The sequence below is a fragment of the Lissotriton vulgaris genome, chromosome 1_2 (genome assembly GCF_964263255.1).
Source record: "Lissotriton vulgaris chromosome 1_2, aLisVul1.2, whole genome shotgun sequence".
Taxonomy (NCBI): Eukaryota; Metazoa; Chordata; class Amphibia; order Caudata; family Salamandridae; genus Lissotriton; species Lissotriton vulgaris.
The window spans coordinates 43,515,778-43,532,656 of record NC_141686.1 but is presented as its reverse complement, the minus strand read 5'-3'; the positions used below and the strand labels follow the sequence as shown (position 1 = coordinate 43,532,656).

Genomic DNA, 16,879 nt, shown 5'->3' with positions numbered 1-16,879 from the left:
CCTGTTATCCAAGCCTTACAATATGCAAAGAAAGAGCCCACAGAATTATGCAAGTCTCAAGCCGTATTCATTCGAAAGGGTCAAAATGGCGCAATGCAGCCATCACAGTGGGAGGGGAGACAATTCACTGGTCGTTGTGGGTCATACACTGCATTTGACACATTGACAGTTTGATCTCTATTTCTCTATCAAGATATGTCAGGAAATGCAGCAGGAGTTTGACATCCCCATTCCCAAATGTGGAGGTACAGTCAACTGTCATGCACTGTTATGCGTCCTGGCAAAAACGCACATTGATCTGCCCAGTTCTCCCATTGCTAAATATATCCACACCTGGAAAAAAAGTTGCCCTAGTGCTTTTTGAACTCAGCTCTAGGACCTACTGAAGAAGGACTTCCAAATGACTAGATCGCTCACCACCTACTTAGTCTTCCGACACAACAATGCTGACGTCCACCACTTGACACAGCATGGCATGAGATAGATTTCCACAGCTCTAGTTGTGACTAAACTGGTATATTACACTACTGGATAAAGGCACAAGTCCCCTACCTCCAGTCCTGGCTTGACAGTATGTATGACATGGTGTGGTTTTAGAGTATCATCTGTGCACTGAGCGATATATTACAAATGTTTGAGTAAGTCTGGAGTATGTTCCTCAAGAGGTTATCCTGCCCATGCGACTGGCCAGTTTGAGGGATCCTCTGCACCCACTGATTTATTCCAGTCTCCCCGCGCATCACCATGCATGCATCTACCATCCCCCTCGTAAACCTCTAGCCACTGATCTGTTCTTCTATCCAATCTTGCAGGACTAGGACCTCTCATTCCGCACCCCACGGTGGGGATTGAGCTCGTAGGTGGCCCGCGGTGGGCTGGGACTGGCCGACACGCTTGTTCACGTTTTAATCTACCATGGACCCACTCAGGCTCACAAGCGATGTAACCCTCGCTTCCTGTTGAGGAGTGATTGCTTCCACCCACCCATTATGGCCCTCCCCAGAGTTCCCCCATCCCTACCCGTTTGAAGTTTTCTCCTCCATTGTCTACCTTTATTCTTAACTGTTTTCCCTTCGCTGTTGGTTGCTCTGGTTAGTCCCTTCCGAGGGGTCTGGTGTGTTGACTCTATTATAGACGGTACGATGTTCTGGTTGATTATTTTGTTTTTCACTGTGACCCTGGGCGGTATTCTGGACTACTTCTTTGTACAGATCATAACAAATTTAACAAAGAATTGCTATTAAAAAAAGAAAGGTAGATATGCACACAGAGAAAGAAAAGAAACACAAAATAACAAAAGCAACCCACAGTTTAGAGTAACACTGTTTTAGGCCAAATGATTATTCAGAAGTTGAGCGGGAAAAAAATATATATATATGTGTGTGTTTCATAACGATGCTTTAGCCATTTTAGATGTCACTTACCAAATGCTGTGTCATGTCTACTGCAATAGAAGCCACTTCCTGACTGTACTCGCAGATCATCTTCTGAATTACATTCGTCAGGTCATCATTCTCGGTCTCTCTGACAATGTGCAACAGCTCCTGCATCACTGGTCTGACATAGGGCTTCACATACTCTTTGGCTAATTAATAAGATGATAAAAGCCATAAGGAACAGCAAACTTTCTTGCGAAATATGCAATAGCACTATGCAGCATAGCAGCTTAGACACACATACTGAATCAAATGTGTGTTCAGACGAGTATTTGCTGATAGTTTCACAGGCCTAATACTGCATCATTGTAATATGAAAACAAAAGTGAATACGCAAGGCCTACATACACAGGCAATGAAAATGCAAATACAAACCAGATCTATTTGATTTGGTTTTACATGGATGACAGACAAGTAACTCATACAATGTCATCTCATGTTACATTAACAAATGTACTCATGCCATCTAGCTCAACCTGTGACAGAGTGAAGTTATCAGGGTTCCTCAGTGGGCTGGTGTCTTGAGAACTGCAAAGTAAGTTTCCAGATAGGGAAGTTCATCTCACAGATGCCTCAAGTTCAAAATGTAAAACCAAATATAGATAATGTTGAATCTCACTTAGCAAGCTTTGGCTTGATAATTGCTCTCTCCAAGGAACAAGTGCATGTGATTGTCGCAGTATCAATTCTGGAAGAATGAGTTAATAAGAACAGCTACGTATGTGTCTTTTTGAATTCCTGAGGAAACCATGTCAAAGCATGAGTGTAACCCAAAACATCTGAAGACATGGTTCAGTGTTCTGTGCAACCTATCACTTGATTTTTTATGCATATTGCATTACAAAACATTGTTTACAGATGTGTTAGACCAGTAACATTGGTTAACACATTATGGAACTAAACTAAATCAGTTTACAGGAGGGTGTGAGAATTCTAAGACAGCACCACGCTTTTCTTTCTACACATTTAACGACATTTCCCATGAACACCAGGGAAAGAAGAAAACTACACTCTATAGCCAATCATAGTACAGTTCTCCACTGAAAATGCTCTTCCCTTCCTGATCCTCTTCTTTCTTTGTTGCTTCAGCAGCAGATACGTACACTGTGGAGCCTTTTAAAATGTTGTTTTCTTCTGAATATAGGCGTTTTCAGTGAGATACAGTTATTGCTCTAATATTGGCACACTAACTAGCTTTTCCTTAGGGGACTGCACGATTCGCCAGTGAGATCCCTGTGCAGTCCAATTGTCTTCGAGGGGGCTGTGATGCCTTGTGGTGTGGTACACCGCCCGCTAGAGGGCACACACAAGCACTCATGAAACTAGTGGTCTGTCTCTTGGTAATGGGGTTATGTGGATTGGCGTGGAGCACGGCATGCTTATTAATGCATATTGTAGAGGGAGCATGGCGTGGAGCCCGGGTGTGATGACTGCTTCTATTTAAGCCCTTCGGAGCCCGCAGCAGTATTTCAATCCCAGAGGCAATCTCAAGCGAACTGCTGCAACATTTCAGGTTGGAGCATACACACTATGCCGGAGGAGAGGCAGTGCTGCTTTCGAAAGAACCCTCATGACGCCCTAACTCATGTTCTGGGCACACGCAGTGCTCAGGAGCTGCCTCCACATTTCTTCATTTCTTCATCATAGCGAGGCCACTGCCCTGTGCCTGAACGCCGTGAGAGGAGCAGATACCTGTAAACTCATAGGGAATTATTCTTTTGCCTACAGCAGGTTTTCGCCTCCATCTGCAGGCGTCTCTGACTGGAACATCACCACGCTGCATATTCTGGCTATAGCCGCTGGGAGCTGCGTCACTCCCAACCATACTCGTTTGCTTGGATGTGAAATCTTGCGCATGTCCCCAGATTCAGTAAAGCCCCTTCTCTTGTTTAGTGGGGAAGCAGTACTATTTGGGCACTTGTAATTGTTATGTGTAGACAAGAATTGTTGAACTTTTCTTCTCAGTGAGTGTACAGCTACATGGGGCTCCTCACCTTTCTTGAGAATGTTTGGGTGCTTCCAACTTCCGGTTTGTTTAGATGATCAGATCTAGGACTATCATTTGGCCTCAATAACGTCTACGTGGTTACTTATGTTTCACCCCAATGTTTAGCACGGGCAGCTAGCAACTGTTATCACATTATCTCAGGACTTCGCCCTCTGCTCAGCACCAGCTCTACTGTATTCGATTTGGCACTTCAATGTTATTTTCACAACTACAACATGACCCCTTTCTAACCTATATCTTTTTGCTAGCCAAGATATCCCGTGGTCCAATGACATTGCTCTGCCTCACGGCCTGTTTATCTCGGCACCCTAAGGTCTCAGAGGCGGTGTGCTTTACCCACTGCACCAGCTCTCGTTTTTATTTTTTTATTTTATATCAAGCACTACTAAATGCCGCTGAAAGACTGATTACAGGAAGAAGACGTTTTGGCCATATCACACCTTCGCTCAAGTCTCTCCACTGGCTACCATTTGAAGCCAGATGCACACGAAGACAGGGTGCCTGACACACAAAGGGATACACTATGACCAACCAACAGATCTTAGTAAAAAAAACTCAATACCTCCGAAGACAGCCACTCCCTACAGAGTGCCGACATCCTCTTGCAGGAACCCCTAAGCGTAACACAAAAGATGACCTAAACTCAAACCTTCTCCGGGTCTGCCGTAAGAATCTGGACTCTCTCCCATCAGAAATTCGAACAAAACCTTAAACCAGAGAGGTGAAAAGCATTTTACGAAATAGATTCCTTGCATAACAATGGTCGGGGGACATGCCAGAATCCCTTGACACACTCTCTATGAGCTACGATTACCATTGCTACTATAGGCTTGTTGCACCCTAGAAGTGCAATCATGGACAACCTACTTTTTAGGAGTGAAGTTCGCTCCCAAGCCATGCTATAATATAGGTCAGGGAATATGTTAGGGCTTTCTCTGAACAGACACTTTGCTTTTGCTGTTTCTTGATAATGTGTATTTATGAAACAGGTTATGGCTTTTGTCTGCACAGCGATTGATACCATGGGCCATGTCCGTGCTTTATAAAACTCTCAAAATAAAGTACAATTCAGTTTTCCATGACAAGTGTTGAGGTATGTACCAGGATAGGCTAGAAACTTTGTCAGTGGTAGACAGGATCTAGCCTCATTCAGTGAGCCCAAGCAAAGAGTGCCCAGCAGGCATTCATTAGTCTTTAGCCGATAAACCTTTTATTAGACTGTTGTCTAAATACTGAAACATCGGGCAGCCTTCCTTCCAAATGTGCTGAAACTGTGAGGCCTCAAATATCATGGAGTCTCCTGGGTTTCACCTGAGCCAGAACCGGAAGGCTTTAAGCTTGCCGCGCTGCCAAGCCTCGGAAAATACCTAACAGGGGAAGAGTTTCCAATCAATAAGGATGTGGAAGTAGGAATTCCTCTTCATGAATTAGGGCGAGAACCTCTTGCAGTGTGACTGTTTGATGTGACCGTTCCGAAGGTCTGTGCCCTCAGGAACATAATCAGTTCCTGAAGACCAAAAATGAGTCTCTGAATGCCTTTTCTTAACCCTGGAAGAACATGAAGTAGAAGCTCTGATTGCGATAACTTTTGAGGCAAAGTAGTTCTTGTTGCAGCTGATCCAGGTGGTGAGGATGCTCCCAGGCTAGTGGGTGACAGGGTAGCTTTTTTATGAACTCTATCATATGCCGTAATGAACGATCTGGATTACCCTGAAGTCTGTATTGATATTCTCCCAATCCGAGGCAAAATCTGAACTCTTCTTCCCAGTGGATGAAAAGTGGTGGAGGTCGGCTGGGTGGGAAAGTCAAGTTCAGCTGTACACACCCTGAATGAATGTGAATGACATATCTCTTCACTTTTGAGAGGTTTTGTTGTAGCTTTGTCTATGTGTCCTTGAAAATATATTATTGATGGTACTGACAATATTGCATATAGTGGGATCCAAATTGTTATGACCCTCTAGTACAGGATAGAAATATTCTGCAACCTTAAAAGTCAGAGGGCATTCAAAACTGCATTACCCCTCTACAGAGAGTTGTATTGGTTTTTATGTCCTGAAAAACCTCATTCACATGTTCACCAAAAAGTGCCAACCATCAAAAGCATGTCTAGAACCTGTCTTTGCACTTTGGATTAAAAAGTACTAGTCAGCTATCCCTGTAATCAGAGCTGCCCTCCCAACTTGCTAATCAAAGCAGACATGGGACATATACATGGCAGCCTCAATGATGGTAGACGAGTCATTAGACCCTTGTCTCATGATGATTTTGACGTCTCTTGCTAGTCTTCTATAAGGAGTTCCATAATGGAGTGATATCACTCCAAAGCGGACTACCATAGTGGCTACAATGGCAAGAGCATTTGCTTCTTTAATAGAAGCTGCAGCCACCTGCCATCGATGATAAGAGGCTTGGAGGTAACTGTGGTTGGGATGTATGACCTCTGTTGAGCAGCCATTGCACTTAATGAATCTAGGCAAGGATGACCCATGACACAGGCTGGAGGACCCTCAATATTGTCTGTCCAAATATGGAAGCAGTTAGAACAATGGCCAGAGTTTTTTCTGAGGTTGGCTCCTTCATGCCAAATAAAGTATAAAATGGAACTGGCTTTGTTCTCTGTTGTTCTTTGAAGTCATAGAAGAAACGTAGTTACTTCTCGGATGTCACTGAAAGGCCAAACGTTCCTTCCAAAAGTACACAAAAGATGGCAATATCATTCAGAGGGGAATCCCTGTCAGACGGGATACCCTGCCCAATGTCAGATGTGACTGAATTCTTACAGTCTTCCGTAAAGCAACCATTGCCTTCATCATCTCCCCGTCCCATTATCATACTTAAAACTTCACCCTCACTTTCCTCTCTTCTCTTGGCACACACATCCTTTAAGGTAAGTGAAAGCCACATTTGCCTACGTGGAGGAGATATCAGTAGTAGAGAATAGCGTGCAGGAGACAGAGGAGCTGGAAGCTACTTAGGGGGTTAGGGTGGCTGAATGGGCAGTGCAGTTTTTGGCAAAAATGGAGCATAATTGATAGTAGTAGGGATCGTTGTCTAAACAATGCCTGGTATATTTATAAAGTCCCCCATTTTTATATAGAGCATCCTTGTGGTAATTGTGGCTCATATTCAAGGACATAACGGACTAGTAACTTATTTTTCTCTTTATAAGGCGATGTTTGCATTGTATATAAATCTTACCCAGGCACCGAAGACAAACATGGGAAACAAACTCAGTACATTGTTGCGAATAAAGCTCGACCATCAAAGATATCCACGGGAGGGAAGAAAAAGAGAAATCCAGCTTTATGAGGTAAGTGAAGTAGACAGAGCAGAGGTGAGTCCGGGACTCCATCATTGGCGATGTGTGGGAGAAAATCTGAGCTATGGTGGCCTCTAGAGGGAGAGTGGGCGCTCAATGCATTTATACCACTGGTCAAAATATTTATGCTTTTAAATGCAGTTAATGTACTACTAAACAAACACTGTTTTGAGATGTTTACCGCTGTTTTAAACACCAGGGGACTCCCAGACTCACAGCGGTGAATAATTCAACATTTTCAATCCATGAAAGAGCAATTCTGGAGAACTGGTTACATCATTTTAATGATACTGAAAATGAATTGTGATCAACGTGTTCTAAATAACATTACAAAGATTCAATCGAGGAAAATGACACATTAAACAAACATGGAACTCCACCTACCTTGATCCTGGTGACTTATTAGGGTCTGCAGCGCTATGGCAGCCTCAACTTTGACAGGCATCTCTTTATCCTCAATCAAGCTCTTTTTTGCAAGCTCTACAGCAGTTCTCAGATTAATTTCATTGTGGAACTTCAGAGTGCTGAATGAATGTAAAACCCAGCAAGACTGAAGGGGAATAGGAATTTGAGAGTTCTGCTTACCACAACAATCAATCAGTTTATCTTTTAGCATATACATTATTAAAGTTTAGATTTTCAGATATTACATATGCGCATTTCTTTAGAATAGAAACTATAGCAGCAGGACTTTTGTTCCATAATACGGTCACTTCATCAACAAACTACTATTTAGTAGCAGAGGAGTAATAATACAATATAGCACAAAATGAAACTCAAAAGTTGAGCCACATATTTAAAAAAATAAAAATAGAAAAGTACACAATCTAACCAGTGTTGTCTACAGCTGAAATGCAAAAACGCAAAGAATACCCTGCCTCAGGGATACAATTTCGGACATACCTGCAAGATTGCTGTGTGGGCAGGCAGACCTTAACGGATCAGCGAGGCAAAGGATTAAGGACCGAGGACCGGTTGAGCGAGGTCCCGGCTCGCACTACATTTCCCAGGCGCCCCAACGTCACGCACATCTCGCCATCACCTGTAAGCGCTTAAAACACCACAACACCTGCCGCATCGCGGGGGTGTGCCCGGGCAAAGCCCGGGCCAAGGACGGGCCCGTCTGCGCCCGTCACAGGCCGGAGGAGCCCGGGCTGGCCCAGGACTCTTGGTTCCTCTATTCTCAGCGGATCGGCCCAAACCCCTGAAATCCTGGTAACTGTTATTATTGTGTACAAGCTTTGCTTTTTGTTCAAAGCCCTCAGTGATTCGGGACCTGTATTCCGATATACCTTTTGGGACTGTTAATTCACAAGAACAGTCCAATGTCAAAGATTCTAGTACATCACAAATTAAATATTTGACGGGGGCAGTAGGAGCACTAGAGAAAGAAATTTCCAATGTAGAGGAGAAACTTAATAAGGGGTCATCTGGTTTGACCGCCACCAATATAAACGATTCTCCTCGAATTGAACCAAACGATGACATTCGTATTACTACAGTAACTGTATCTCCCCCCGATTCTCGTAATGGGTGTGTGCAGAAGGGTAGCGATGAGATTTCTGTAATAGATCTAGAGGGGGCAGATTTACCCCCCCAAAAAAGTATGTGTGCCTAAGAAACCTGCCCTTACCATACTACCTCCCCAGATCCATGAAGCCCCATTAACACCAAAAGATCTAAAGACTAATAGTAGAATCCCGATAGGGAAAGAGGCAAAAAAGGCCGCAAAGAACAAAAGAAAAGTCTGCTCCAAACCCACTAGCAATCATTGTCTAAGCAAAGGCCAAAATAATTCAGAATATGGTGACATTATGAAATCAATTGCGATCTCACTATGTTTGTGAAAGAAGCCATAGCTACAATACGGAATAGATTGGGACAGATAGAGTCCAGTTTGTCAACTCTTACAGGAAGTTTGAAAGATGAAAGTAGCAAACAGGATGCTCCTGGTAGGGTTAGTAATATACAGCCTAGCCAGCCATCCATAGATTGCTTCCTTGTATCTGCCAACCACACAAACAGTGGGCATAGTACCTCCTTGTCCGCGGCAGATAGGATTAGAAAAATGGACAGTAGAAAATCTTACCATCAAGTTCAAGGTAATATATTGCCAAGTCTTCCCCCCCCCCCCCCCCCCCCGCGGCAGCCCCTTATACGTTGGTCTTGGCTAATGTCCCTATAGCGGAGGAGGGTGAAAGGGAAAATTGGGAAACGCTAAGAAACAAAGCCATACATTTCCTAGGACAGAAAACGGGTTTAACTCAAGAAACGTTTCATTCATTCAAAATGGTGAGACGAGTAAGGTGGCTTGGACCAAGCAGAAAGTCCTTTGATGGGGATTGCATAGTGTTATCACTTACTTCTCCACCCTTAGTTCAAGAAATCCTGAATCGGGCTGGTGCTAATAGAAGGTGGGCAGAGGGGATAAATGTGCTCTCACTTGGATTTTTCTACCAACCCAAGATGACCAATAAGTACAACATCTCCTCACAAAACAAAACCCTACTAATAACCCACAGAGATATAACCTGGAAGTTTCAAACAGGTTTGGCCCCCTATATTCGTTAGAGGAAGTGGATTGACATATACAAGCCAGGGCTCCCCGGAAATGTATAACCCCCACTTGCTACCCAGCCCCCCTAATTTCAGACAACATGGGACAAGAGGGAGAAAATATACCTGAGGAAAAAAATGTCATTGTTAAAGTTCCAAAAATTGCTGCACCTCATTTTTTACCTCTTGTGGATGTATGTTAACATGGGCATGGCTACGCCAGCACAGGCACAAAACGTACATCTGAATGAATTCCAGCAATTAGACTCTAGAATATCTGGTAGTTACGTAAGCAACATTTCGGTCCCTAGAGAACCAAGAAGGGAGGAATATGGGATGGGGAGTGTTGCAACTCGTGGAACCCAATCGTCGTTTGTACAGGGGCGGGCGAGGGTAGCCTTTTGGAATATATCTGGGCTCCAATCCAAGGTTAATAACCCCATCTGGGGAGATTGTATCAGAAACTTTGACATCTTATGCCTACAGGAGACTTGGACATTGGAGGAAATTCATCTTGATGGTTTTAAAACGTTCCATGTTCCAGCGGGTTACTCGAGCCATGGGAGGCATAAAGGGGGGATCTGTGTGTATGTTACCAATCTCTTAGGGGTTGTGGGGATAAAAATGGTGAAATCGTTGAGTTATTATCAAATTGTCGTCATCAAAGTGTCTTCAATGGTTGAGTTAATCATCATTATTATGTACAATAACATGGACAAGGGCTCAGTCTGCGACATGCTATATGCTACATGATCTTAATGAGGATCTCAAGAGTGTAAGCGATAACCCAGGGAAGGATTCCATCCTCATATGGGGTGGGGATTTCAATCATAACCTCTGGCAACAGTCCTTGTGCGGATGTGGCGATTGGGAGGTTGATGATATTGATCACCAGACCCACTTTACCCATTCCAACGGGGGAGACAGTTTTAACGAAGTTATGGCAACACACAACCTAGGTTTCGCAAACATGCGGTGTTCTCCTTCTGTCGATTTCTGCCCCACATTTGTAGGAAGAGGACACAGTACTCTGATTGATTTTATTGTTCTTTCCAACTGTTATGCAACGTGGGTAGCGGATTTCGTTACAGACATAGTTGGGATCAGTGATCATCTCCCGCTTAGTATCAACATCTTATTCCCCCATAAAAAGGCAAGTTCGCTGGTTGAGAGTTTAGTCTGGACCCAAGGGTGCGTGCTGGAAAGACAATATGAGTATTCCCTACGATGGGCCAAGTGCGACCCTGAGGTTACTAACACGAAAATACTGGCTGTCACAGAGGAGTCCAGGAGGATCTTAGATCGGGGAGGATCGGTGGCAGTCATCCTCCTCGACCTGAGCGCGGCATTTGACACTGTTAACCACAATATCCTCTTGCAGCGTCTCCTGGACACCAGAATATCTGACAGGGCCCTGGAATGGTTCAGGTCTTACCTGAATGATAGATCTTTCCAGGTGTACGAGGGCAATGTCACCTCCTCCAGTAAGCCTCTGGGATGTGGAGTCCCGCAGGGATCATCGTTGAGCCCGACGTTATTTAACGTCTACATAAGGCCACTAGCTGAGATCGTCCGTCCGTATGGTATCAAGATCATCACCTACGCGGACGATACTCAGCTTGTGGTCTCTCTGGCACAGGAAGGGGGATCTTCAGCGTGTGTGGATCTTGCTGGTTGCCTGGAGAGGGTTAAGAGCTGGATGACCAAGTCTTGTCTCAAACTCAACGGAGACAAGACTGAGCTTATGCTTCTAGGTCGTACTGCACCATCCTCTATTGACACTCTTTGGCCACCCAGCTTAGGTCCTGCTCCTGCTCCTAAAAATACCATTAAAAGCCTTGGTGTCTGGCTGGATAGGTCCCTGTCATTTGACCAGCAGGCAATAAAACTGTCTACCATCTGTTTCGGCATCCTTAGAGTCATCAGAAAGATCCTCCCTCTACTCCCCTTCGAAACAAGAAAGACTGTGGTCTTGGGCCTGATCCAATCACGGTTGGATTTCGGGAATGATTTATATCTGGGAGCTCCGGATTTTACTCTGCGCAAACTGCAGTTGATACAGAACTGCGCAGCACGGACTCTTTTACAAATCCCTCGCAGATCTTCAGTAAAGTCCGGCCTAAGAAGACTGCACTGGCTTCCAGTTAGGGAAAGAGTTAATTTCAAATCTCTCTGTATCGCACATCAGGCGTTCTGGTCTTCAGGCCCTGCAATCAATCTCCCCCTTATCACAACCTATCATCCTGCCAGACAGCTGCGCTCAACCTCTGCCAATCTGGCCATTGTGCCGAAAATAAAGAAATCAAGATCCGGAGGCCGCTCATTTTCCTATAATGTAGCCAAGCTGTGGAATGCCCTTCCCCAGCACTTAAGATCTAACCCTGACCTCGTTTCCTTCCGCAAACAGCTGAAAACGCTTCTGTTCATCAACTAGTAGTGAGTAGACACTCCTCCCTCCCTACCTAAGCTTCAGTTGGTATTCTTAGCGCTTGGACGCCTTAGGGCAGCTATTCGCGCTTTAGAAAACTCAATTCATTCATGATGCAGGCAATAACCTCAATCTTAAAGTGCCTGCAGGAAGACTCATCAAATACTGACATATTGGGTTCCTTTGCTGACATTACAAGGATAATCCCCAAAAATCTGAATCGCCCCAGTAGATATTTAAAACCCGATAAAAACGGTTGGTTTGATTCTAATTGCACTAAGGCCCACTCCCAACTAAAAATGGCCCTCCAAAGAACCATGAGAGATAGTGAATAAGTTAGGAGGTGTAGGAAGGAATACACTCTAGCAAGAAGTAAGCGAAAGAGGGAAATCAAAGATCAGGCCTGGACTAATTTATATGCAGCCTCGCAAAAGAGGTACTGCTCCCTTTTCAGGGGAGCCGTCAAGGCACCGTTTTTCAGATCGGGGGACGGAGCAAGAATCAAGGTGGCTATTTCTGAAGATTCATGGATAGATTTCTTCTCAGAAGTGTATAACCCTGGGGGGAAAGATAAAATAGTAGGTACGGGACCCGAAACCAAGGAGGGACTAGCAAAAGTTCTACAAATTAAAATTAACATCACTAATAAAGAAGTACTTGCAGCCATAAAAGAAAGTAAGGGAGGCAAAGCGCCGGGCCCTGATGACACCCCGATCGATCTATTTCAATACTCGGTCGAGCTTTGGTCCCCATTATTAACCCGAGTCCTCGAAGCAAGCTGCGAGAAGGGTTTTATCAAAACCTGGTCCGAGTCGATAATCATCCCCATATTCAAAAAAGGGGACCGGGATAATCCTTCATGTTACCGTCCGATATCCCTGCTTGATTCATTTATGAAAGTCACAGGCAGGGTCATTTTGAACCGCCTCCAACAATGGGCGGAAGATACTAATATCTTAAGTCCAGTACAATATGGGTTCAGGGAGGGCCGGGGCACTTTAAAGCAGGTGTTAATTTTTTCCTTTTTATATGGAAAATATATCCAGGCCAAGAGAGGTAAATTGTACGCAGTGTTTGTCGACTTAAGTGCGGCATTTGACTGCGTAATCCATAGCCGGTTATGGCAGATTTTATCAGATCTAAAGGTAGATGAGGTACTTATATTATTTTTAAGACAACTGTACGCGGGTGCTACAGCTAAGGTGAGATTCGGCTTAAAAGGAGAATGTACCAAGCCTTTTCATGTAAGGAAAGGAGTTAGACAAGGCTGCATCCTTGCCCCTTTTCTTTTCACTCTACACACTAACGATCTGGAAAAGGAATTGGTGGCCAGAGTACGAGACTCACCCCAGGTTCAACACAATCAGATTGTATTGCTCTTATTTGCCGATGATGCCGTCTTAATGGCGAGAACCCAACTTGGTCTTCAGACGGCACTTGATACTTATATCAATTCTATGGATAATAGGGGACTGGAACTTAACGTTAAAAAAACCTTCGTTATGACCTATGGGCGAGGTTAGAATAGATCCTGTCCCCTGTTTGCTGGGAGTGAGAAAAATTGCACCCACTAAAACATTTTCCTATCTAGGCATTGTTTTAGAAGAATTAGGATCATGGGGACCAGCTATAAAAAGTAGGACACTAATGTTTAAAAGAGCAACGGCAGCATTAATGATATTCGCCAAAAAAATGGGGAAAAGGCCCTCGGAAATCCTACAAAAAATTTACCAGGCTAAGTGTCTAAATATAGCTATTTATGGAGCAGGCGTATGAGGAGTCTATGACACATCACCTACTCAAAAGGTAGAAAATGCTTTCTTAAGATTTATTCTCGCCATTCCTCAAAGTACTTCTGTTTTTAACTGTCATTCCGAATTGGGGATCCGTTATATTAGTGATTTGATTAGCATGCAACCCTTACTGTTATGGCATAGAGCTTGGACCTCACCTGACCTAGTTTTAAACAGAGAAATAATCGAAGATTCTATGGGCATGGACCAGGCCACTAAGATCCCATGGTTGAACTATATTCGTAACCTTACCAAAAGACATGACGAGGCCCGAGTTTTACGTTAAACCAGACTCCCTACACAATATATTGAGGAAAGATTTAAAGTCACTCTGTTGGTACCATTTTGAAACGCTAAGATTAGGAGTGGAATTAAACAAAAAAACTGTAGTACAACATCAACTCATCCTGGTCTCAGCCTCAATTCAACCCTATTTGGTCTGGTGTCAGGAGGGGTATGATAGGTACATCCTGACAAGATTCAGATTTGATTACTTCTTTCGTTTAATTACTTTCCCTAAAATAAACGATTGGTCCAGAAAGCTCTGCAAATGTCCGTGTGATAACCTATCTGATCAAACCACATTGCACGTGATATTTTTCTGTAAATTTTATTCAACAGAAAGGGCTAGATGGATTAAACCATTCTTAAATCAGGGTCCATGGCGTCAATGTCACCCGGCTCTACTGTTTTTACAACTTTTAAATGATATGTACTGTGTTGGTATAATGACAGGATTTTTAAAAAGTATCTTGAGGAAAAGAAAAGGTTTCATTTGTTCTTAAAACTTTTATGGATGTATAATTGATCTCAACTGTAATTTCCTTGATTGTATGAATTATTGAATGAACTGTTGCTTTTATGATTTTATACATTTGTGAAATCGAATAAAGCTTTTCTACTACTACTACCCTGCCTCTGGAATAGTAAGGACTTCAAGATGTCAAACAAATGTTGTGTCAAAATAAAATCAAAACTAAACAATGCATTTCTAAAAAAGTTCTTTAGAGATGCACTCTCAGAAGGGTCTACAAGATTGTTTTGATTAAAGCACGGGATCAAGAGGTTAAGTGACACTTTTAGTGGAAATCATTGAGTAGATATTTCCTGATCATTAGAGCTCAAGCCTCAGACTGTCACCATACACTCTAGTAGGCCTCATTTATGCCACGTGTGACCTCTTAGTCAAAGCAGCAATGTCAATAGGACACCTTGAATAACTTTGTCCAGCATCAGTATTGATGCTTTTAAAACTTGTGACTACAAAGATCGGCAGCGTGCACTAAGAGGTTGCAGTTTACTTGGACTAGGTGCTTGGGTACTTCAGCAATTGAAAAGTTCTGCAGCATTGAAAATCAGTACCACCTCATAAGGTTAATTCGTCCTCAAGAGGTTTACTGAAAGCAACACATCATGCTGAAGGAAATTGCCTTAGTAAAAATTGAAATGTATAGGTTGAAAATCTGTACAATCTTAATGTAACTACTAAAACTCAAGACAGACTAAAGAAATTAAAAATGTAAACTGCATCCTCTACGGCCGTATATGCCTTGCAGAGTATATACATTTGTGCTACCACAATCTGTAATTATTGCAAATGGCCACATTATATTCCATTTCTATAAAAAGTCTGAAAAAATATTTTTTTTTTCTGAAGGAGACTGAGCAGAGCTCAGGGAGACTACCATCATCACAAAATGTGGTAGAAAATTCGAGGTATGGTAACCACAGAGGGTAGTGGTTATCAGGGTGCTGCATCCTGATTGGCTGAAGTTTAGTTTTTCTTCAATTATGCAAATAGGATAAGAAACAGTATATTTTTTTAACCCATATAGGCCAACTATAAATTGTGGGAATCCCACTTCCACGACAGCATGTGCATCTATTAAAGACCCAATACAGGAGAAATACTGCATATCCAACCCTTTATGAGTCACAGAAGATGGGAAGGTTGCCCGTGAACCAACCTAAAATGCTAAAATTGGAGAACCATTGTTACAAATACGGTTCAACTGTGTTCTAAATCCATATTTTCAAACCGGCATGATTGAACTAATGATTTAAATATGGTAGAAAATGACAACTGGGGAGTTTAATGGTATAAGACTTCTACAAAGACATCCAACACATAAGCATTTCCAGTTGAACAACAGTACATCTTAATAAAAGTTTGTCCCACTCAACACTTTTACACACTTTGTATGACAAATACAAACAGAAATGTGAATACTAATTTCTTAAGCGTTAGGTTGTGATGAAGCATCATCATCTTTTCTGGCACAAGAACTAGTCATTTAAAAAAATCTGTTGTGAGGCCCAGCAACAACTGAAGACTGAGTACTAGATTTTGCTGACACCTGTTAAGCTATCAGAATAGTGTACAATTCTGACTGTTTGTATCTGAGTACTAAGTGCACCATTTGTGAATCGAAATGCGAGATAGCAGAGAGTGGTTTACTGGACCAACTCATAAAACGTGACTTACACACAAGGTTTTGCTAATTCATACTTAAAAAAACAGATTCATACAATCAGTAGCCCGGTGATGCAGGGTCCCTAATAAAAACTGTAATACTGCATGGCGCAATGAACCTTTTACAGGTCCTGATGACATAGAACAGAAAAGGCAAAAGAGATAAGAAGACAGGCATGCTCCACTATAAGAATTCACCAAAGCTGCGGGTAAAAAAAGCAGCATGCCCACAGCTAGATTAAGTTAGAATATTAGGTATGTTTTCCTCTCTGTGTAGAATTTTGCAGCCGCTCTCTGGATCAATGATAATTAAACAAAAAGAATCCTACTCCGAGTGCACACCCCAGGGATGGGGGACACTCAGTGTTGTGAAAAATGCCCCTCACACACCAACAGGCCCCTTGGTGTCATGCTTCATCATCGGGGTCTTCGCATCCCACTAGAGGGATGCGGCGTGCTGCGACCAGCGACTACGCGGGAGCACTGTCAGAGTTGACTATGTGTGGTGTGTGTAAAGTGCAAGTGATGGGGTATTAGAGGATGTGAGTGAAGGGTGTGGTGAGAATTAAAAAGTACCTGGCTAGTGGGTTCTATGAAAAAACTTTATTCGAGACCCCTAGCTGGTGCTGCTAAAAGAAATGCAAAGTGAGGTTAGTTGTCTTTATTATGGACATTACCTCTGGTGTGCGTCGACATGTTTCGGAACTGGTGTTCCTTCTTCAGGACGGGGGCACAACTCTATAAAAACACCTGTGGTATTCAAAGCCTGGAAAGTATAGATAATCACCTTCTTCCGACACAATTATCTTTAACCCAACCAGATGTCTCCTCAGATCCCAACAAAGCTTCAGCAAACTATGAAA

General features: G+C 43.0%; 1 protein-coding gene across 2 annotated transcripts in view; it reads right to left on the bottom strand.

Annotated features, from left to right (window-relative positions):
- Nucleotides 1-16,879, bottom strand: part of IPO8 (importin 8) — a 672,931-nt gene that overhangs the window by 328,679 nt on the left and 327,373 nt on the right. For both annotated transcript variants that reach the window (XM_086952791.1, XM_086952792.1), the window contains 2 exons: nucleotides 7,151-7,316; nucleotides 1,425-1,585 (listed from right to left, as the gene is read on the bottom strand). In XM_086952791.1, the coding sequence (XP_086808917.1) occupies nucleotides 1,425-1,585; nucleotides 7,151-7,316 (327 nt within the window). The remainder of the gene's footprint in view (nucleotides 1-1,424; nucleotides 1,586-7,150; nucleotides 7,317-16,879) is intronic.